This window comes from Rhipicephalus sanguineus, chromosome 9 (assembly GCF_013339695.2).
Source record: "Rhipicephalus sanguineus isolate Rsan-2018 chromosome 9, BIME_Rsan_1.4, whole genome shotgun sequence".
Taxonomy (NCBI): domain Eukaryota; kingdom Metazoa; phylum Arthropoda; class Arachnida; order Ixodida; family Ixodidae; genus Rhipicephalus; species Rhipicephalus sanguineus.
Genome location: NC_051184.2, coordinates 23,387,951 through 23,410,928, shown reverse-complemented (window position 1 = coordinate 23,410,928; position 22,978 = coordinate 23,387,951). Strand labels below are relative to the sequence as shown.

The window sequence follows — 22,978 nt, the reverse complement described above, 5'->3', positions numbered from 1 at the left end:
CACGTCTATGCACACCAGTGAAGTGCCCACAACGGTAGCGATATTTTTTCGCGCAGATAACCCGCGCCGAGCAGCCGATCAAAGTTCTGGAGGAGTGCGTCCGGCGCTGCCAGGAAGACCGGACGACGGCCGTGGCTCAGTGCCTGTCGTTCGACTTCATGCCGGGACGCCGGAGACCGCCGACGCCCTCGCAGGCCTCGGGTTCGGCACCCGTGGAGTTCGAGGAGTCCGTGTGCTACCTCTACTACGATAGGGCGTCGCCCGACGGGGGCGAGACGCTCGTGCGACAGAACAACGCCTGGCACTACAACGAAGTGTGCCTCTCATGTGAGACCCCAACTGCTCTCACTGTTTTCTTTTTGCATTGCGAGTAGCAAGGAGAAAGCTAGATCGCTGGTGGAGCTGAGTTCGTCGCACTTCCGTTCAAGCGCGGCACAGCGTAACTTGAGAAAGGTGTCCGACTTGATGCGCTTAATAAAATCGCAAAGCCTATCCGTCATTCCACTTAGCAAAAAAAGAAAAGGAAATAAAAAACACTGTAGACGCCAATGATTGGATTGTGATTGTATGAATTGCTGGTGTTATAACGGCGGACAGCCGATACAAGACAAAATTAGCCAACGTTTACGATCATTAAGCCAACACGAGTTATCACTTAGTAACACTGAGTAGCATTAGAGAACATTTAACCATTGTAAGATGGCATTAGCCAACACTACCCGTAATTCCACAATCGAGTGGCCATGCCATAATTATCCACACACACACACACACACACACACACACACACACACACACACACACACACACACACACACACACACACACACACACACACACACACACACACACACACACACACACACACACACACACACACACACACACACACACACACACACACACACACACACACACACACACACACACACACACACACACACTGCTTCGGCAAGAAGCCTTGAATTTAGATTTCCGGCATGCACTGCGCAGTTCGACCGAATACAGCGAACAAATTGCTGGGAAATTCAAGGTTTTCTTAGACCTAGTGGTCTCTAAACTTTTGACGCCGACTGCACTTCGGTTTATGTCGAAGCTACCATTCAAAGGAGACCTGTAACAGAGACGACAATGGCGTATACTGCGCCTTCGTTCTTCAGTGAATGGGCGACGGCGCATACACGTCGGAACACTGACGGTCACTCGGGTCGGCTTCGAAAATCGCATTCAGCATGAACAGAACCGCAGTTTTTCATAATCGAGTTCATTAATTGGTTACAGTGATATCGAACTAAAAGTTCTGCGCTCGGGGCGAAGATATCGTTCAACACTGCCAGAATTACAATGTTAGTTCGAGAAAAGTCGAAGTACTTTCGCAGCAACATATCTGCGGAATGGACGTATTACAGAGGTCTCCAGGCTTGTCTAAGAAGGTGCGTAGGAGTTCGATGACCGAATTAATTGCAATACGAGCGGACAAGGTTATACCCCTGTACCACACTTTACTTCATAGTAGGGTTGTATAGTACCGTAAATCGTTAATATTTCGTTCTAAACACTTTGTTTTTATGGGGACATCCTTCCGCTTTCCCATGGTGGAGCGTATTGTACTCCAAATCGTTTTGATATCTTTAAACCCCTGTTTACTTGTACTTGAAGGAGGGGTGTGCGAATAGAGAATTTTTCCATAGTACTTACTTTCGGCCCCGAAATATGGTTGCACGGTTTGGGACCCTCCAACAAACATAGACAGGGACAAACTTTAGAAAGCGCAAAATCTTGGAGCCCGATATGTTTCGAATAACTACCGCAGACAGCTAAGCATGACCGCTGCAAATCATACATTGGGATGGGAGCTGCTTCGCGAAAGAAGAAAAAAATTGCGACTCAAGTTTTTCCACAACATATGTAACTCCAGAACTGACATAGTTCGCGATCACTACATTCTGCGACCTCATTATATATCAAGCCGTGCGGACCATGCGCATAAGGTGCGCGAACATAGGTGCCGAACGGAACTTCTCAGAACTTCGTTTTTACCCCAAACCATCCGTGACTGGAATCGCCTGCCATCAGCTGTTGTGCATATTACTGATAACGTCAGCTTCGCTGCGGCGCTTTGAGTGTGTTTGCTTGCTTGTTGCATTGAAATGTAATACTACTGTATGCCGTGCTCACACATTTCCTGTACCCTGCTTTCATGTTTGTATTATATGAATCTTCGCAGTTACCGATCTCCACACGAGGGCGACAGGTCTTGGGCATCGCATTTATGGTGAAATGTCCAATCACATGAAGCACTCACTGATAGAGACAACGCAACAAAAAACCCGCACCTTTTCTACCTCGTAAGCACGCATACGGCTGCTCATTTTCAGCAAGAGCGTTTGCTTGCGCTCGCCCGAGCCAACGCCCCGAGCGTTCGCTTACTAGCGGCCGCTGTTTACTAGAATCACTGGAAAATTCACTGGAAAGTCTAGTGACTCTACTGTTTACCGATGGGCAGCGCCCCCGCGGTAGCGTCTCAAAACTCTGCATGTCACGCGTTCCCCCATTGAAAACGCACTCATTCGGCAGGCCGCACCTCTTTTTTATTTAGCGGCCGTGGTATAGGCACCCGTCACTAACCAGAGGGCGCGATGGAGCTCTTATCGAACGCCTGAGTGTTGAGGGCACCAGCCGCCAGGGATACCAAGAAAATGAAACGCTCGCTGGACACATCGACGCGCTCAAGTGTCTCCCTTTTGGGCGCCTCTTGCAACGAAGGCTTCCTACGTGCGTTCGTAATCACCTCAGGGATGTTGCCACCGCCTTCAATGCAGCACAACGCGTCTAGAACGCGCTCTTTTCAGGCTGTGCCAAGGCAGCACAAACGCTACCAACGCGTTTCAAACGCACTGCATTGAGGCGGTGGCAAGTCACGTTCAAGTCAAGGAGCGTTTCTGAACATGGAGGATGCGGAGGATACACACTCGATTTTGCTGCGTCTACTCTCTAGGCTGCGTTTTCTGGCGCTTCCATCGTATCTCGGAAACTGCATTGCCGGGTGCTTATTAGCGTGATGCTGAGCGAGACCGACGCATACCGACGCTTTTACGATGCTTGGGCAAAGGTCGTCACCTCGCGGTGTGTTAAGGCATTGACAAAATTCAACTTCTATTGAAAACGCGCCGAATGGGACGGACGCGTAACGCGTTGCAGTTGCTAGTCGCGGAGGCCACAGCAATGACGAATTACTTTACCTTACCACTCCCAGAGGTCAACACCACCCAGCCGACCGGGAGAGTAGTAGATATAAAAGGCGCGTTCGCGTTTGTATAGCCTCCAGAGCACGGTGTAAGATATATACTCTTTAGGTGAGGACACTCGCCAGACGCGATCGACCAGATAAAGTAACAACGCCGAGAGCCCGACGGACCGCTGACGGCAGCGGATACCTACCGGCGGGAAGATGCAACTTCAACACAAAAACGCGTTCCCGTAGCAACTGGCGCTTCGCGGGAAATCTGAATTTCCTAGTCAGCGAACGCGGCTACGGCACGCCAGCAACTCAAGTTAGAAACGCATACCGCGTTTTTCACGAGCGAAAAACAAGACATGCAGCGGACGCCGGCGTTGCCGCCGACTGCGTCGGTTGCTATAGGAACGGTGCAGAAAGCATTTTCTCTCTTTAAGTTGGGTCTTCCCGCCGCTAGATACCCGCTGCGGTCACCGGACCAACAGACGCGCGCCGTTGTTACTTTATCTGGTCGAACGCGCTCTGCATGCAAGCCGAGGAGTGTCCACACCTAAAGAGTATATATCTTACACCGTGCTCCAGAGTCTGTGAACGTGGCGCAGTGCAGAGAACATTGAAGAAGGAACTGCCAGTTGATGCCTACGGAATTCGTTTTCTGCCTGTTCGTGGAAATAATGTCCCTTATGACCTCTTCACGCTTCTAAGTCCTTATAGCATATGGAGGTCACGTATGGATATACGAAATGCTGAGCCACAAACGCGATCGGTTAACGCCTATTTTGTCGAACAGATCACGAAGCTCAGAGAAGTGCTGGAGCACCGAGGGGCATGTGATGAAATGATTTGTATATAGATACACTGAAACAGTTACAAGTTCATAAGTAGATCCAGCCAGCCTTACGCGTGCTGGTGGGTGATGTGTGGCACATGTGTATATGTATATAACGTATTAACATTGCAATAAAGAAAGAAAAAAAAGTGAACGTGGCGCAGTGGATAGCGTGCCCGACATCTGTTGTTGCGGACCGAGCGGTCGTGGGTTCGATGCCCGTTGACGGTACCTTTTTTTCTTTTTCATCTCATTATGTATATTTGTTGGACGTCATTTCCGTGACGGAAATACGTCACTGAAGTCTTGGTGGACCCCGGCATAAAACACTTTCGTGTTAATATGCAACGAAAACTCTGCCGGCAATTTCCCAGTGAGCGCCTCCAGTAGTGCGCTTATGTGTTGCTTTCTCTCTTCGGATGGCCTAAATATAATTAGGTTCATTCTATGAGCAACATATGGCACAAAAGAAAGCCATTGACATCTAAAGAAAGCTGTCATACGTGCTTCCGATGGTCGAGCAACTCAAACTGCAGTTGTTCATCTCGTGCCAGAACACTTGTGTCAGCCGGCTGTGAAAAGAAGCGTGTCTAAGTCCATTACTTCATCAAGGAACCGCTTTTACGATACTGTATTGTTGGGCGTCCGCAGATAGAATATTCAACGCAAGTCGAGCGTTTATCACGATATTATGCGGCTTCGGGCATAACGGCAGGGAAAAAAATACATCCGTGCTGTATTGAAGGCGCTCACTGGGAAATTGCCGGTAGAGTTTTCGTTGCATATTATGACATTTGTTGGCACAACGGCCTTTAACTTTCACAGTGATGCATTTTTTCTCCCTTTTGTCCTCTGAGCGTAGTTTGGCGCGCAAGCGGAGCTCATCCACAGTCGAAGCGGTACTCATGTAATGTGAGTGCCCGCAGCATCGAGCGGCCGCTGCTGCGGGTTTGTCAAGCGGCTGATCCCAAGACAAAGCTTGCTTGACCATGACACCGGGCTGCGCATTTGTTGGTGTGGAGCTGCTGATTTGTGATTATGTCACGTACAAGTAGTTTTAGCAACTTATAACCGAGTTTCAGCCCATAACGAACGACGCGGCCGCTACGCTGGCATGGTCACATTTGACGCACTATAACTTGTTATCAACCAAAATAATGCAACGTTTTTTTCGGCACAATGGTAGATGACGTCCTTGACTTCAATCAGAGGGATTAAAAAAAAAATTAAAAATGGCCTTTTTGAGAAAATCATTTTCAAAGTTCGGCGTTTTTGGTAAATCACTTACGTTTCAGCCCAATTACCGAGTAAAACGGAGCGCGATAAAGCCAGGCAAATTATTTTAAAAGAGAGCGAAAGTATCAAAGTTAATATGTACCGATTTTCATTATCCTCACTTTAACTTGCTTGCAGCAATAAATTCCTGAAATAGAGGTATTTTGTGCGATTTGCCAAGTTTGTGATTTTTTTCTTCAAAAGTGCTTCGACAAGCAAGGGAAGTAATAGACTCATAAAACTGTATTTCGCTTGTTCTTTAAGGGGAATAAATATTGTGACGAAGAAGTGCACCGTTTTTTCGCTAGGTGCGCTCAAAGTCCAGAAATCGCGAAATTAGCGGAAAAGCGTTTTTTTGCGGCCAAAAGTTGTATATTTTATTTCAGGCGAACAAAATCTTTTTCCGCAAAAGTAACTGCGAAACCATTGTTCTGGGTGTAATGCCTAGACCTACAGTAAATTTTATCACAATCGGGAATGGTGACCGGGACCTCCTGTTCGATCTTATGTGGACACACCCAGTGTATACATTAATGTTCCAGTGGGTCTCTGCTAGAACCGGGAGTCCTTTTTGATAACTAATTTTATTCGTCATATATAATTTTTTTCGCCTATTTTTGATTAAGTTACGGCAGGGCGCCGTTGCCGCCGCCGAGAAATGGCGCCACGTACAGATGTCCCCAAATCCTGGAATGCACTACTACTACTACTACTACTACTACTACTACTACTACTACTACTACTACTACTACTACTACTACTACTACTACTACTACGGCGACGACGACGACGACGACGACGGCAAAGTGTAGAGTAAGACGGTTTCGCTGTAGAAAAATATCCTGGCCTACACACAGCACAGTCACAGCGTGAACTAGTGCCCGTCCATCAAAGAGCCCGTTGTAAACACTCCTAAGTCGCCTATTACAAGTGCAGTTGTGAAGTACCCGCAAAGCCACAATTTATCATTTCTCGAAGTACGCAATACGTGGCTGTAAGGCAATAGAGAGCTTTAGTGCCGAGGACCCCAAGCCGCTTGCTTACCCGCGCTGTCGCGTTCCGTTGTACTTCCAGCCACACTCTATGAGAATACAAAGGAACGCACGGGCTTATTTCCGTAAACGGCTTGGGGTACATGGCACTAAAACTCTCTGATAGAGAGATTTATTGCTGGGTACGCAAGCTCTTGGGGCCCTAACAGCTTGGATACGCGCGGAGTTACGTAGCAAGCAGACATGCCTTATAGTTGCGCGTAACCAAACGCAAGCCGCACGAAGGTCATACGCGCTCGCAACGCCACCGCGCCTTGTCACGTATGAATTGGTTCGTGCGCTTACAACTTAAAATGTTAAACCAAGCATAGATGGTGGCCTGAAATGAATTGCTTTCAATAAAATATTCTTAATTAATACGACAAGGTTATCAACCCGAGGCAAACAAAGATTCTTGTATGGGTCGAAGTTGCGACTGAGGCCGGTGCAGAACAGCCCAGAAGGCTGGTCGTAATCCGACAATGACACACACGTGGATAATTTGTGGTGGTGTGATGGGCGTCGTCTATTCCCGTCTACCGTTTATTTTCGTGTACCACCGCCTTGCATTACGCTGCTTGGCCGGAGGTGGCATCTTTGTTGTCGGTCGAGCGATGGTGTTCTGACTTTAGCGCCTTTGCGGACGGGCGGATTGATATGGCCAGCCTCGTCCTGGCTCTCCTTGAGAGTAACGTGGTTGACGTCATGGGTAATGTGACCTGCTAGGGACAGCTGATCTCCACTAGGAGGTCATTGTGGGGCAGCGATGTTTCTGACTGTGGGTAGGCATGGGCCCCGGCGACCCGTTGACGCATGTACTTGGGGCTTCGCGCATGCGCAGTACCGGCGCCTCAACGCATTGCGTACGCAAGTCGCTTGGGTACCCAGCAATAAAACTCTCTAATAGCAGCTTTAGTTGGGCGTCCGCAGACCTGCTGCGGACGCCCAACCAAAGCCGCATAATACGTGCGCCTACGTAGCTGCACACTTTGTTGATGCCCTCTCTCTCTAAAATACCTGATTCGACTGCTCTTACACGCAGCGAGCAAAGTAATCACCGAGTGCTCGAGTCGACTGTACGTGTTCGACCGGAGCCCCGGCTACCGGATGGACGGCGTCGGCGACAAGGAGGTGTACTCGTCGAACCGAACCGAGTGCGAGGACAAGTGCCTCTCAGAGGTGAGCCTGGTCTGCCGGTCGGCCACGTACGACCGCGCCGCGCAGCTGTGCCGGCTCAGCCCCGAGACCCGGTACATGAACCCCAAGGGCTTCAAGCCGGACTCCAACGCCGAGTACATGGAGAATCTCTGCCTGCCCAGTGAGTGCGCACTTCTTTCTTGGCTCGCGTTGTCCACGCATTCAAATGACGTTGGTGCGAGTACGAAAGATTAGGGAAAATATCAGGAACCCCTTCCTGTATAGGGAGAATGAGCGCAAGCGAAGCTTGGCGTGTGCGAACATGACCTACTGCTTTTCTTTCTTTCTTTCTTTCTTTCTTTCTTTCTTTCTTTCTTTCTTTCTTTCTTTCTTTCTTTCTTTCTTTCTTTCTTTCTTTCTTTCTTTCTTTCTTTCTTTCTTTCTTTCTTTCTTTCTTTCTTTCTTTCTTTCTTTCTTTCTTTCTTTCTTTCTTTCTACACCCGGCGGAACGGAAATGGCTCTGATTTGTTGTGGGCGTGGCGTGAGGGCGCGCCTGTGCAGTTGGCATTAGAGTTACTGTATATGCTACCTTCAGGTAGCAGAGTTGCGCATCTGTCTTCCAAACGCCGCAAGCAACCGTGCGTTGCGGAGAAGCTGACGCTCGGGTCAATTTTTTGTATTTTTTGACGCCGCCGCTGCAGCGAACTGAATTAACACTAGACATCGATAGACAATGCTTATCGCCGGTCTTCGACACGCCAGACATGATAATTGGCGACACGGTAGACATGTCACCTGCACAAACGGAGTGCGACTTCACCGTATAGCTGTGGTTGCTAGCCAGACCTATGCGCAACTCTGCTACCTAAAGGTAGCATATACAGTAACTCTAGTTGGCATCCTGTCTAATGACTCGGCCACGTACAACCGCGCTTAATGACCCCCTAGTGACTCGACCATGACCTCACGCCTCGTGGCATGAGATCACGGCCGAGGCAAGCGACCTCACGTTGCGGCGCCGGCGCCGGAACGTGAGGTCATGCGTCCGTACCAAGACATGATCTCACGTGACATGTAGCAACGTGAAATGACAAGTGACCTCCATAAAACATCAGACTGCTATATCGGAAACGGCTTATCGCCGACAAGTCCACGATCGAGAGATCATCAATTATTGGAAAACTTCTCATGCAAACACGCATGGGACCGGCGCATCTTAGAGGACCGCATTTCTGTACGCTCGCCGGCGCCGGGTTTTTTGCGTACGACAACGCCGTCACCGAAATTTGTAACTCATAACAAGCTTCGCAGGTAGACTGCTCAATCAAAAACTGGTAGACTGCTCAATCAATGGATACAGATTAAGTGAAGATAACTAGGCTTTTATAACAGCCGGTAGCCAACAGTCAGACAATACTAGGCAACGCTGAGCATTGCTGACAGTATGCGAGAGAATGCAGTAGTTGATGTCGATCAGAAATCGCCATGGCCCGCTACATCACATAACTGTATCGGAGCGACAACAGGAAGGCATTGCAGCATCAAATCATAATTTGTGGGTTTTTACGTGCCAGAACCACGATATGATTACAAGGCACGCCGTAGTGGAGGGCTCCGGAAATTTAGACCACCTGGTGTTCTTTAGCTTGCATTGACTACGCACAGTACACGGGTCTCTAGCATTTCGCCTCCATCGAAATGTGACCGCTGTGGCCTGGATAGAACCCGCGACTTTCGGGCCAGCAGCCGAGCACCGTAACCACTATAACATCGTGGCGGATTGTAGGATAAAATCTATCTATCTATCTATCTATCTATCTATCTATCTATCTATCTATCTATCTATCTATCTATCTATCTATCTATCTATCTTCACTGGCTGTCAAGTAATCACTCATTTTCCATTTTCAAGCCGCTGCGACAGGTATGACATGAAATCGCAAGCCTTCGAATTCTCTAAATGTCTGCCACGATCCATTTAGGACATGCCAGTGGAGAGAGCTTCTGTATATCATCCTGCCAGGGTAAAATGTGAACGGGCGTTTTAAATGCGAAGCATTTCTTAGCGAACCTTTGGCACTTTGGGCGTTTCTATCTACGTATCTATCTATCTATCTATCTAGCCGCCTACGTATGGGTGCTCTCATGATCGCCTCCTTAACTTGGTGTAGACCAAACTTTGCATGGGAGGGTAAGAGGATTTGACGAATATGACTGTCGGGTCATGACATTGATAACGCGACAATCCTGTCGCGTACGTCGTCAAACCCTTTCCACTGGACACGTGTAGCACATACCCGTTTACCACGGGCCGCGGTTTACGGGTATGCGCCACAGGTGATTGACACTTTATATCAACCCAGGAACGGCGAGAACAGACATTGGTAGCTTAAATGCGAGAGCGTTAAGAAAAATCAACATTGGCAGCGTTGACCGGACGAATGGAAAGAATGAAAATTAGAATCCCAGCAGGAATCGAACCCAAGCATTCTGCGTGGCTATCAGGTATTCTACCACTGAGCCACGCCAGGTCTATAAACTGGTTTGGAAAAACAGCCTACGCGGGCGTAATATCGATGCAACGTCAATTGTGGTTGTGGTGCTTGCTATCTAATTTTACAGAAAAGCAATAAACACTACATGATACTCCTACGATACCGGCACCATATCAGATTAACGTCTGTGGCTCCAGTGTTGGCTCCGCTTTTGTAGCAGTATAATATACATTACATTTGTATTCCTATGATTCAGCAAGCTATATTGAAGCATTGCTCGACTCCGGAGGAATACATGAATGAAAGTTACGTATGATATCCACATCACCGCACCGCAAAGTGCACTTAGTCCGCAAGAATGACGCAGTGTCCTCTTCATTTCTTACGAGGCTGGGCGATGGCCTCATGCTGACCAAGGATGATGCCAGATTGATTGTCAGCCGCTTTGTAGACTAGACTACGTAGGCCACATACGCCCAGGTTGTCTACGAATACAACAAGCGCCATCCACTGACGTTGGTCTACGTAGCACTATCCCGGCCTACCAGCCTCGACGGCCTATACCTCACCTACGCGAAGGGTTTCCCAGATGTCGCCGGCTCTATCGACAGACAATTTCTCGACAAAAAAATGACCGAGGCATCCACGAATTCCAACAGCTGTACTATACCTCATACTTCACTACACATGGACCCCTGGTCACTGCGATCACCACCGGATCCTATAACAAGTATAACAAGGTGCTCACTGATCACGGAGATGATGACCTCGTTCAAGAACTGTCAAGAACTTCTTCCACGCATGCACACGGGTTCGTGAAACGTGCGTGCGTTCACCATTATAAGGGACAAGTATAAGTACTACATATCAGCTTACCGCTTCTGGTGTTCGTAATACCCGCGTTGCCGTTGGCAGCGTCACCCAACCGTAAAGAACTGGTTATATAACACATATGCTGCTCTTGAACATATATATGTGCGTATCAAAGTTATACAGATCTTTAGCGTCATTTTGTAACGTGTCGCTCAGTAAAAAAAATTACGCCACAGTCACCTTCCCGCCGCATGCTTCGCATAACTCCGACTCCCACGGTACGTGGTATCACATGCAGTTTTTTTGATATATATTGAGCTTGTTTATCACCGGTCAAGTGACGAATGCGTGTGTCTGTGCCGTCACGTCAACCAGAAACGAACGGTAGTTTCCACGTCATATACGTTGCAACATGATGATACCGCACACGGTCTTTTCATCGCCGACGCAAATGTCGCGCAGATAGTGCAGCAGCTGGTATTTTTGCGCACGTTTCCCAGCCATCTGTATCAATGACCATAGCGGTAACGCCTGCTGTTTATGAACGGCAGCTTTGCATAGGGAACGGAGACGTTTGACTTTTGAGGCGGTGCTGTTAAAGTGGAGCTTGCTCCGTGGGCAGCGATGTTCGCAGCATATCCAGGTTGGGAGAGGTGATGTGGAGAGGGGGAGGGGAGAGGGGAAGTGGAGAAGGTTTGCGCATGCGCAGTAAGGGTGGTCACGCGGCTCACCACCACCACCACCGGATTGAACTCGGCTATAAGATGCTTCACATCTAAAAAGCCGCTATTATAGCGGCTTGACAAAGGCTGCTGCCCCTACATAGTCTTGCAGCAGACGGTCAACTTAGATTTGATCCGGCTTTGCTAAACCGCGCTCTCCTTCCCCTAGCTTTGCACAACTTTGCTGAGGCTTTCCCTCAGCTCCGCTGGTCATTGGTGTTTGCCATAACAAAGCCACGCCTCACTTTTACAGCAGAGCTGTTATGGTCGAGGTTAGCCGTGTGTCGTAGATAGAAAATGATCATTATAATGAACCGGCACGCACTCGATGACCGCCCAAGCATTCTGTACAGATGGTGAACAGTAGAAGCTGAAACGTGCCCAGCAACACTGCTGTGACCCAGCCTGTCGCGACTTAGTCCAAGCTGCGTTCATTTTTTAATTCATTTCGAGCTTTAAGATGAATTAGAAGAAAGCTAATACTTGGGAAAGAAATCCTCCCACATAGCGTAAGAACCCGGCAAAGCTACACGTACGATTGAGAAGAGTGTTCTCATGAAGCGAATGCGAATGCGGTGATAAGGTTATTGATCAACTCGGTGTGAATGACTCGAACCTTCGATTGGCTCACTTAACAGAATTTCTGAGACGAAAATTAAGTGCGACAAATCGCGGCTGACGAGATGCAGCAGGCGGAACCCTTCGTTTGGTTCAGCATGGCACTTACGAATCCCATACGGCGAACTTTAAACGCTGCAGACCGTTGCCAACAATGCGCAGGGTTCGTTCAACAAGCACATTCTTCAGCTGTCAATTAAAAAAAAGAACCGTGTTCATTATGCTTGTCCATTGTCATCCGCTGGAAAGAAAGAATCACTACAGGCATGGGCGTCGGCAGAGGGTGCGGAAGGGGCACTTGTTCCTTTCGCTGTGCAACAAGAAGGTGTTGATAAAATACTCCTAAACAGGGCATTAATGAACGATAATCTTAGCAGGATTGATATAAAATACCATGTCGACCATCAAGCGGAACGCGAAGGCAATGGTAAACAAAAGCATACACACAAAGGTCGCGCCTCTTCGGCGAAGATTCCATAGGAGTCGAAGGCATAAGGTTCGGTGCAGGGACTGTAATCGCGTAGTGTATGTCACAGCTACACAATATGCGCCTCTCGTCCGCAGGCTCCCAGCTGTGCACCACGACAGCGTTCATCCTGGAGGCCGGCAAGGAGCTGGACGGGGCCTTCGAGCGCGAGGTGGTGTCCACGCGGGACCTGCAGGAGTGCTCCAATTACTGCACGCGTAGCCTGTCGGACCGGGGCTACTTCTGCCGCTCGTTCCTGTTCGACGACAAGGCTCGCACCTGCACGCTCTACGACGAAGACCCGCTGGGCTACGGCGAAGGCAGCGAGGGCCACAAGCCGCTCAAGAGCAGCACGGGAGACCTCTACCGGGTGCTGTGCGGAAGCTCCGAGCGCGGTAAGCCGAGGCCCGTCCCCGGAATGGGCCCTGTATCACTGCCTGATCGCCAATGTGTTTGCAAGAGCTAACCATGCATACGGTTCTGAGTCAGCAAAAGGGAGGACGGATCGGAAAAAGGCATTAGATAGATAGATAGATAGATAGATAGATAGATAGATAGATAGATAGATAGATAGATAGATAGATAGATAGATAGATAGATAGATAGATAGATAGATAGATAGATAGATAGATAGATAGATAGATAGATAGATAGATAGATAGATAGATGCAGTTAGATTCGACTGTGATGCGGGCTTGAATATAAGCAGAGAGAGAGAGAGAAAAAAAAAGGTTTTACACACTGTTTTACACATAGGCAAGCGTCTTCCTGAGCGCATTCCTCACAAAGCTTTCCAGCTAGCTGTGCCTATTTCACCGTACTGCGCTTGCTTCACGGCCTGGCAGTTCCTCGAAGTGTCGTTTGTTTCCAGGCGTGCTTCTTTCAGCCTTCTTCTTATAAAGGCTTACCCTGAAAGACAGCCTAGCTGGCACGTCAGAAACATCTGCCTTCCACCCTTCAGGGCCATTGCCCATAAAGAACCAGGTGTTTAGACGCACTGCTTATACAGGAAGCGGCTGCTCATTCAACAATATAGTTTCTTCCACTCTCATCTTTACGTTCTCTGCGGAGGACATTCCCTGAACGGCAGTCCTGCTGAAGGAAAAAGGATATGTCCTTCCCATCCAGCCTTCTCGTTCTCCATACGAACAAGGAAAGTGATCTCACATGTCGTCCGGTGGTTTGCGATGGCTGCAGAGTGCGCGCCAACTGTAGGCTTCTCTCGCGTAGAACGTACTCATCGACTACGCTGTCAGCGCAAGCTGCAATACGGCTTGCAGGCCCGTTCCTTCATACTATACGGTTTTCTGAGACAGTCGGCTTCTGCGCAGGCGCTCTGCTTTCATTGGCTCGCATAGTTTCTAGCTTCATCTATTTCAGCTCCTTGCACTCGCAACTTTCATGATTCGCTGCGTCATTCCCCCCTATGGCAACCTGCAATCGTCTGCGAGGATCCTTCACAGAGAAGCAGCCGCTTGCCTCCGCTCCGCCTTTGCAGCGTGTCTTCAACTTGTACATGTGCGCACGTATTGGGTGCATGGCGTCGATTCATGCTGGCTCTTCTTGCACAGTCGTACTCATCAGTTGTGCTACAGTTCTCATGTTACCAGCGCAAACTCGGAGACGACTCGCAGGCTCTTTGCTGTCGTTACTGCGGTTTCACTAATCCGCATTTTACATTTTCCTGTGCCGTCCTCTGCCGTTTAGGTAGGGTTTTGGTAGGGGTCGGGACAACCGGTATTGCCAGAGCGAAAGCCTCCGAGATGAAGAGGCGTTTCGCGACTTTACCGCCAGGGAAAGGGCGCATGCTCCGTGGCATCGTGAAAAAGGCTGATTAAAGGCACATTGCTGCGCAGGCGCTGTGTCTCCAATCGCTTGCAATGTCTACAGCTGCCTCTGTTTCCCATCTCGCTCGCACTTCGCATTCTTCGCCGCGTCTGTCCTGTCGCTGACACTCTGTCGATTCCTTGCCGAGGAACCTTCGCTGAGAAGCAGCCTTTGCCTTCGCTACCCTTGCGCGTGTGCGTATACGTAGCGAGTGTGTGGCGCCGCGTGAAATCACGTGGACTGGTGCTCCTCTTGCGTAGACGTGCTGCTCAACAACGCCACGTTCGAGTGCTACCGGCGCAAGCGGCTGGACGGCTCGCACCAGGTGGAGGTGAAGGCGTACTCGTTCCACGAGTGCCTGGACGAGTGCATGCGACGCTACGGCCGAGACTGCCGCTCGGTCGAGTACTCGTCGCGCTACCAAATGTGCCGGTTCAGCTCCTACGACGGCCAGCCCAGGCCAAACCTGATCGACGACGACCACTACGACTTTTACGAGTTCAAGTGGTGTAAGTACGACGCACGGACGCGGGCTCACTGGATGGTTTGGCGCTCTTGCAACACTGGATGTTTTTTTTTTCGGTGTGTGTTTTTTACCCGTGTACCACAAAGGCTCATTCAGGCAGTGCTTAAAGGTATTGTTCAGTCGTAATTAAGAACTTAGGAAGCAAAACAAGAAATTTCGAAAGATAATCTGAAAACGATAATTTGTTGGATAAGAAGAAACGAAAGCAACGGACCAAATTGATAAGTTGACCGATAAGGAATCCACGTAAGGCATGCGGGAATAAATTGACAAGCTTGGTTTAAGCGTGCAAAATTTTGTCTAAGTGTAATCAATGTGGACGAAACAGCAACTTGCTTGCTGTAGGTCTGTCTTGTTCTTTTTTTTTTTTTAAGGAACGAAAGATAGATTGGATCACGGGCTCGTTTCATTGTTAGACACAACTTAATTAAACCAACAGACCATGAAGCCAGTAAATTAGAATGAAGCTAAGAAAGGAATGAAGCCAAATAATTTTTGGAGGGATCACTATAGTATGATGAAGTTTTTGTTAGTGAAAAGATGACTATGCAAAAATAGTAGCTAAAAGCAAGAAAAATAACGCTAAAAAGATAACAAAAATAGAATAAACTCTCGTCAAACTTTTTACAATGGAAACGTCTTACACCTCACGCTCCGTACTGAAAACTTGGCACTAATTTGAAAACTCAAACTTGCATATTATGAGTAGTGCCTCATACGGTGAAATGCAACCAATTGAAACAGACCACTGTCTTTTGTCACATGAGATAGAGCGAGGGAGAGGGGAAGGAAAGAAGAAAGGGAGGGAGAGATGGAAAAAGAAAGAGGTGGTCTTCCTGTGGACTTGTGGCAGTGTTGGTAAAATCCAAAAAATCACCGCAAACAGTTCAAATTTTAACGATAGACGAGCGAAGTGATCACGGTGACAGTATAACATGCACGTTTTTAGTGAGTTGATGTTATGCATAAATTGTTCCGCGGTGGTCTTCCTTGTTATTTTATGAACTATCGCTTTGTATGACTTCATGGGGCGGCAGCTGAACGATGGAAACGCAAGAAGAGCGAGAACAATCCTGCATTCTCCGAAACGACGTCAGATCTCGAAATTTTTCTTCACCTAGAAAAACAGTCTCTATTCATGAGCACGTGGCTTACTTGTATACATACGTAGCCGTTGTTCATGCGTACCAAACAGAAATTATACCTCCTGCTTACCGTACACCTGTGTAAACAAAACAGAGGAGCCCCCGATGGCTTGCTCATAAGCTGTTCTGCAAAGCTTCAGAAATAATGATAACTAAAGGCGCATACATCTACCAATTAGAGAGAGAAAAGGTTTATTATGGCAGAAAAGCTGAGAGGTCGGCCTGAATCAATGTTCTGGCCTGCTACTCAGCAGTAGGAAAGGGGAGAGTGGTAGTATAGAGAGTGGAGAGAAGATGCGGATGATGATGATGATGGAAAAAAGTGGCGACGAAGTAAGTCCTTGAATGTCCAAAAACTATTTACAGTCTCTCGTCGAGCTCTGTACCGCGCAAAAACATGTTCAGCGCTTTCAGAATATCGCGCTGATGACATGGTGGTGGTCCCAACAGAACTTTTTCTGAAACTTGTTGCTTCGATGACAACAAGACGGCCGCCATTGAATTTCTTTGCGTGAGGTATCGTGGGCAGACGCACAGGAGGTGTTCGATAGTCTCAGGAGTGCCACACATCTCGCAATTGGGACTGTCGGCACGGCCGATAAGGTGTTGGTAACGGCGAGGGAATGCCACACCTAGTCGTAGTCGGTGAAATAAGCTTGTAGTACACCTTTTCATGGTTGGTGGGATTCTAACACTCATATTTGGGTTGAAGCCGGCGGTGAGGATGGCTTGGTAAAGACCAATATGCTGCTGTAGTCTCACCCAGGAGTGTGTACGGTGTTAGTATCCGGTCGGGAAAAGATAAAACTGAATGAAGCGCTCAACTAAGCTATAGTTTTATTAGGATTATTGACACGACAGTTTGCCGGCTACTTACGTAACATATACATTTAAAACAAAGAACGCCCGACTTCAGAGATCTAGGTAGATTTAATCCTTTTCTCACGAAATCACAACGCTGACAGACGGGACCATAGGTAAGCATAGAAAAGAAATGCAGGAAGAATAGATTCACGCGAGAAAGTACGCTAGCATCATGTTCCGAAAACAATAAGTGTTTCTACACAAATGCAGACTCGCATTTGCATATGGTCGCGTCTGAGCCGCGCATAAACTGTAAGGAGCTCAAATTAAAGAGCCGAGTGTCTGATGAATGTGGATTTGGCATTCACTCGCTGTTTGCCTCATGGAAAATGCTGGAAAGGTCGAAGTAAACATGCGCCTCGTAATTTATCACGTAGGTGAAGGCTCAGAATAAGCTTAAAATATAGTAGTTCAGAATAGGTTTAGATGGTAATGGTATGTTCAAAAATACAATAATAGACACCTTTAAAGTAGACAGTAGTCTAAGTCGTTCCCTTTTATTTTATTTTTGTAAACGCAACCAACAGACACAAAGGGAAATCGCAATGTAAAAATTAAATACCGCTGCAGATATGTCACGCTGCCGGCTAGTGTATAAACACACAGACGCTGCCCTAAACGGAAAAAAAGGTACGGCGGTTAATGGCAAAATGGCAAGCTACTGCTAAATGTTACCACATGTTACTAAATGGCAAGCTACTGCTAAATGGTATCCGAAGTACTGCAGCTGCAGGATGGCGGCCGGCTATCGAGAAACTTTATTAAGGTTACAAGATGAAAGAATTAGGCAACTTCAGCTTGTGAGCAAGTTTCTTGCCATTTACGGCTTACCGATACCATGGCAGACAGTAGTCTGGTATAGCAACACTTCGTGACGATTTGTCCAACATGATTCAAACACCCTTGCGTCGCGTCAGTGTGACTGTTGAAGCACTATACGCACAAGGAGTGCAAAATCCTCAAAAGGACTGTACGTTAACGACTCTATCACTAAAATATCTTTAAACCAGGGTTAAGACGCATATACAAACCCTTGCTGTAGTATAACTTCTTACTGTCTTTGATTAAACTCTGCCTTACCAGATGTCGCCACCAGCGTTTTTCCTGGCCTGCACGTCACCAGTAGCGCAATATTCGACGAACATGTTACGAATCACCTGAAACTCTCTATGGCGCTCAGTTAGTTTGGAAACCGTATAGTCATTGGTTAGTACGAGGTAATCCTTCCGCTGCTTTGAAACAAATCTGCGTTTAAATGGAACAGTACAGTTGCTTCTATTGTTCACAGAGAAACAAGAGTACAGCTTATTTGAATCGCAAGTTTTATTATCAGTGTCATTGTTTTCAGCACGCGACAATTCTCCGTGCTCGCAAATTATTCATTTCGCAACCGCAACGTTTAATGGATGAAGAAATGAGAGAATTTTAGTTTGTCCGTAGACTTCTTACCGTTTACGTTTTTACGAATTACCGGAGCCGTCGACGACGGTGGCAGAGCTGGTAGCGACATCTTGTGGCCTGTTGTCCAACTACAATGCCTTTGCGAAAATTTTTAGTCGCGTCAGCGCAAGTCTCGTCGAAACAAAATATTGAAAATACTGGGAGGTATTTATTACCTAACTGGTAAACCTTCACGCCAGCAATTCGCAAGCTTGCGACGAACGCAGTGGTAGACAACAAAAATGCAAGTAGCACATTGGCCATTGTGTTCTATTGATCTGTTGTTTTATCAAGTGCGACGAAACCGTTCACCCCTTTCACGTTCCTTGTTATCCGGGTGATAACTATCGAGAAGCACAGTCGTACCTGTGCATATATTAGAAGCAATTTTTTTACCGCCACCTAGATTACCGAGCCATCTCGTCAAAGCGTTCGATATGTTCAGCTTCATTTCCGAGCATCAGCGCAGACATTGTGCACTTCTACCTACCGCTTTACACTGCCACGCACTGCAACGTGCCTGCATATATCTGGCCACCGCCGCATTCTCTGTACGCTATTTTTCAGTTCCTGTACTTTGCGGGAGCACGAACCTCGCAACCTGTTTCTTTTTTTCTGCCTGTTTTTATATAAGCTTGAGCGCATGACTTCATGGCCAAAGAGTGGCGCTTGAAAAAAAAAAAAACCATCCAGTGAGCCTGCGGCCTGCGCCGCACATCTCGGAGCCTATTATCAAACTATGCATATGCACGTTCTCTCCCTCCGTATACCACCCTGATCCTTGCCTCCACGCTTCTGCGGCTTCTTCTTTGGCTTCTCAGAGAACGCTTGTGCTCAACGGCTCTGACTGCTATCAGCTGTGGAGGACTTCACTGTGACGGCGGTTCTCACTTATTCTCACTGACGCCGACTTTGAGTGTGCGCTGATTATCGCATAATGAGCTCAGACACGGTTTAACAGGACGCAGCCAGAAGTCAACATGAACCAACTAGCCCCGGCCATCGCTTTACGTAACCCCGGATGGAAGCACCAGGTTGAATGTTGAGTTGCCGCACGCATCTGAGGGAGCGTGTGAACGGTCTAACCACTCTGCGTGTAAAACTAAAGGAATAAGGCAGCCATTGTCAGAGCCATAACGTAAATACTGAACAGTCATCACAGGAAGTCATCTGTTGAGCTAAGAGACGTGCTTGAACCATGGACGTCTGCCAATGCATTTTATTCAACGAATGCAGTTTTGAACTGTCTTAGGCATAAGGGTTTTATACTTTCGCTAGTTGAGTATCGTGGTGTGTTTTGAGCGTGATATGTTATTTGCCACTCAGTGTATCGCATTATTTTTCATCACACCTGCGTTACGGGTTCAAAACGTTACATCGTCAAAGTGGGATGCTGCGCTACGCAGTACGGATTTCAGGACGCAGCTATGGGCAGTCCAACGGGCCCACGACGTGGCGGACAGGTTAGGCCTATCTGTCCCGACGTGGGAGCGGCCCGCTACGTGCTAGTTCACGCCCCGACGGACCTAAATAAAGTTTTTCCATACCATACCATACACCCATCTGACAAGCATACATGTTATTCATGTCAGGACATGTTATTCATGGTTATGTCCTATGGGACATTGTCATTGTTGAGTTTGAAGGACGACCACGTCGGCATCGTGTTATGTAATTGACGTTGTGGTGTGTTTTTTCGTGTCATGTATTTTATGTCATGCATGCATATCTTGCATGCCAGTTGCGTAATGCTTAATGTTCGCAAAAAAAAAAATGGAGGACGCTTGAGCTCCGCCTTTAAGAGTAGAACGCGATAGCATAAACGGACCCTGTGCGCATCGCCTTCTCAACTTCTAGCCTCGCTTCGGTGCTCAGTGCATGCCTCAACCGTGCCGCAAGCAAACGAACGTCTGTGCTCGTAACATTGGCCGTTTCAAACTATCCTAGAATGCCTATTGCAAGTGCAGTTGCGCAGTGCCCACTACGCCATTATTATTCCTTTTGCGAATCAACGAAGGGCCCACTACGCGTCCGTAAGGCAACAGGCGAACCCGCGCAGCTGCTCACTTTGTTGATGTTTTTGCGGCTGATGATGATTAAATGTGTCTGAGCGCTTTGTAATTGCGGACATTGAAAACACCCACTCGTTGCGCAATTCACATGTTTTGATGCCTGGCGCGACTCTACGCTTCTGCCACGCAATATTACATTTGTTAAGGACACTCCTCCCACTACACGATATTCATATAGTTTTTTTTTTCGAAGCTGTTTCAAGCAATGTCTGGGCTCTGTGGTAAACACCTGCTTGCCACGCAGAAGGCCTGGGTTTGATACTCACTCGAACCAAAGATATTTATTATTTATTTCATTTGCATCTTTCTCGATTTTTCGGTCACGGACAACGCTGTTTTTTCGCTCACAACCAACGACGCCGACACCGGAATTTCTGCGAAGCGAGGTGTTTAGGTGCAAATAGACTCACGTTTTCGTTTCGGCTGGTGTTTACTCGCGAAATACGCTTAGCTAACGTTGGCTGCCGTTTGTTGGCTATCGAGGTAAATGAAAGTAATTAAAAGTATTGGCATTGCGTTTCTCTCGAACTCACCGCCACATCACCGTCAGTGTTCAAACACTATTTCTGGGTCTCACGTGCCAAGGAAGCCGCCCACGAGGATAACGACTAAGCAACTTCGTTTGCTCTGACAATAATGTACATCTATCTCTCTTTCTCATTAGTCCTCTTTCCAAACACTGCGTAGGGTAGCAAACAGGACATTTCAAACGGGTTAACTTAGTTCCCCTACATTCGTTCCTTCCTTCCCCATCCACGTCTGGTCGAAATTAGGAAAAGAAAATCCGGTAGCTCCACTACTGTGAAACCTGAGGCAGTGCGGGGCACGGACACCCAGCGATTCCCGTTCGTAGAGTTCCCACTGCTCCGTTCCGCAAACCGTCGATGACGTCAATGTTTGAGGTAAGCATGTATGGGGTTTCCCCGGCACGAGTAGACTCCTGTTAGGGAGATTCGCAAACTCGGTGTGCGACATGTGCGCTACACTTTGCTGCGCTTTATCGACTTCCTGGTTGTTACGGCAGCGGAGATACGTTTCGCCTGCAGTGAGTTCCGTCAGATTGTTTCCCACCTTCAGATGTAGCGCCGTAGAGAGCCGGTGAGAGGAGAAATCGTGCGATCTGCGAGGCGGTGGCGCCCTATCTAGTCAACCGCATGTTTCCGAAACGTTTTTAGCGATTCTAATTTAATTATTGCGATTATTTCTTGGTCTCGGTTATTTCTGTTAATTATAATATTTTAGACATTGTTCGTTCATTTTAACACGCTATTGACACCTGCTAGCTTTGTTGTGGCCTGTATTGAGCGCTTTACTGTCAGCCTGACCACGACAAGCCGGGCCCCTAAACTGATACGCACCTAAAAACAAATGTTTGACCTAAACGTTACATTCTCATGATGATCCCGCGATTTTGACGCTTTCCTGGCCTTCACGTCACCAGTAACGCAATATTCCGGGAATGCGATTAGGGTTACGAACAACCTGGCGCTCTCTATCGCGCTCAGCTAGTTTAGAAACCGCACGATCATTGGTTAGTACGAAATAATCTTCCCGCCATTTAAAGGACCCCTGACACCAACACTTAAATATCGAGATGTTTGTATTGTTTGACTTTCCTGTATGGCACTTCTGACCGATTATTAGTGGCGAACGTTGCCTTTAAGGTATTTTAATTTGGTTTTAAAGTAAGCGTCAGTGCTCATCTGAGTTGGCTGCACCTCTCGACATCGCCACTGGTATGACGTAGATCGAGGCCTCGCGTGACGTTCCACGAGTAAAGCGAGTATTGTGGACGTCACAGAAGGTTTGCGGGGCGCACACAATACCACGACTGGCGAGGGCTATTTGTTCCTCATCCCTCTGGCTCTGTTGTCGGGCTGCTCTCGAGTAGTTTTCGTGAGGGGATTAACAGGTTTAACCCATACCGAGACAGCCACATCGTTTCAATCTCTACCGCGCGTGGGGCCCCGATTTGAAAACTGGGCTTTCAACGTCACCACAGCTTTAGTGCACGCGATCTTTGGCGCTCCAGCGCATGGGGCGCTAGCTTCTTATGGCTTTTAGGCGGGCGTTTTGAAGTGACGCTAAAATGGTCCCAATTCACTACGCTAGCATTAGTTATACGATATGTTAGAGCATTTACTATTCAATTTAGGGATTACCAGACCCAAAGCTACAAATTACAGTAAAAAAGTCACAAACAAAAATTTTTCTCTCAGGGGTCCTTTAACAGGGCTGCGATGAAATGGAATGGTAAAGTTGCTTCTATTGTTCACAGAGAAACAATACAGTTTACTTGAATCGCAAACTTTATTATCAGTGCCATTCTCTTCAGAGCATGACAATTCTCCATGCTCGCAAACTGTCCATTTCATAACCGCTACATTCAATCAGTGAAAAAATAAGATAAACTTTTGTTTATCGGTAGACTTCTTACCGTTTACGTTTTCACGGTTTACCGGAGCCGTCGACAAAGGTGG

At 47.6% G+C, this 22,978-nt stretch overlaps 1 protein-coding gene across 3 annotated transcripts in view; it reads left to right on the top strand.

Moving 5' to 3' along the window:
* The window catches only part of LOC119404749 (uncharacterized), a 94,864-nt gene that overhangs the window by 46,108 nt on the left and 25,778 nt on the right, over positions 1-22,978 (top strand). For 2 of the 3 annotated variants that reach the window (XM_049419005.1, XM_049419004.1), the window contains exons 3-5: positions 57-327; positions 7,416-7,691; positions 12,723-13,019. In XM_049419005.1, the coding sequence (XP_049274962.1) occupies positions 57-327; positions 7,416-7,691; positions 12,723-13,019 (844 nt within the window). Of the gene's footprint in view, positions 1-56; positions 328-7,415; positions 7,692-12,722; positions 13,020-14,711; positions 14,961-22,978 lie in introns of all 3 variants that reach the window. The other variant, XM_049419003.1, reaches the window with a different exon arrangement.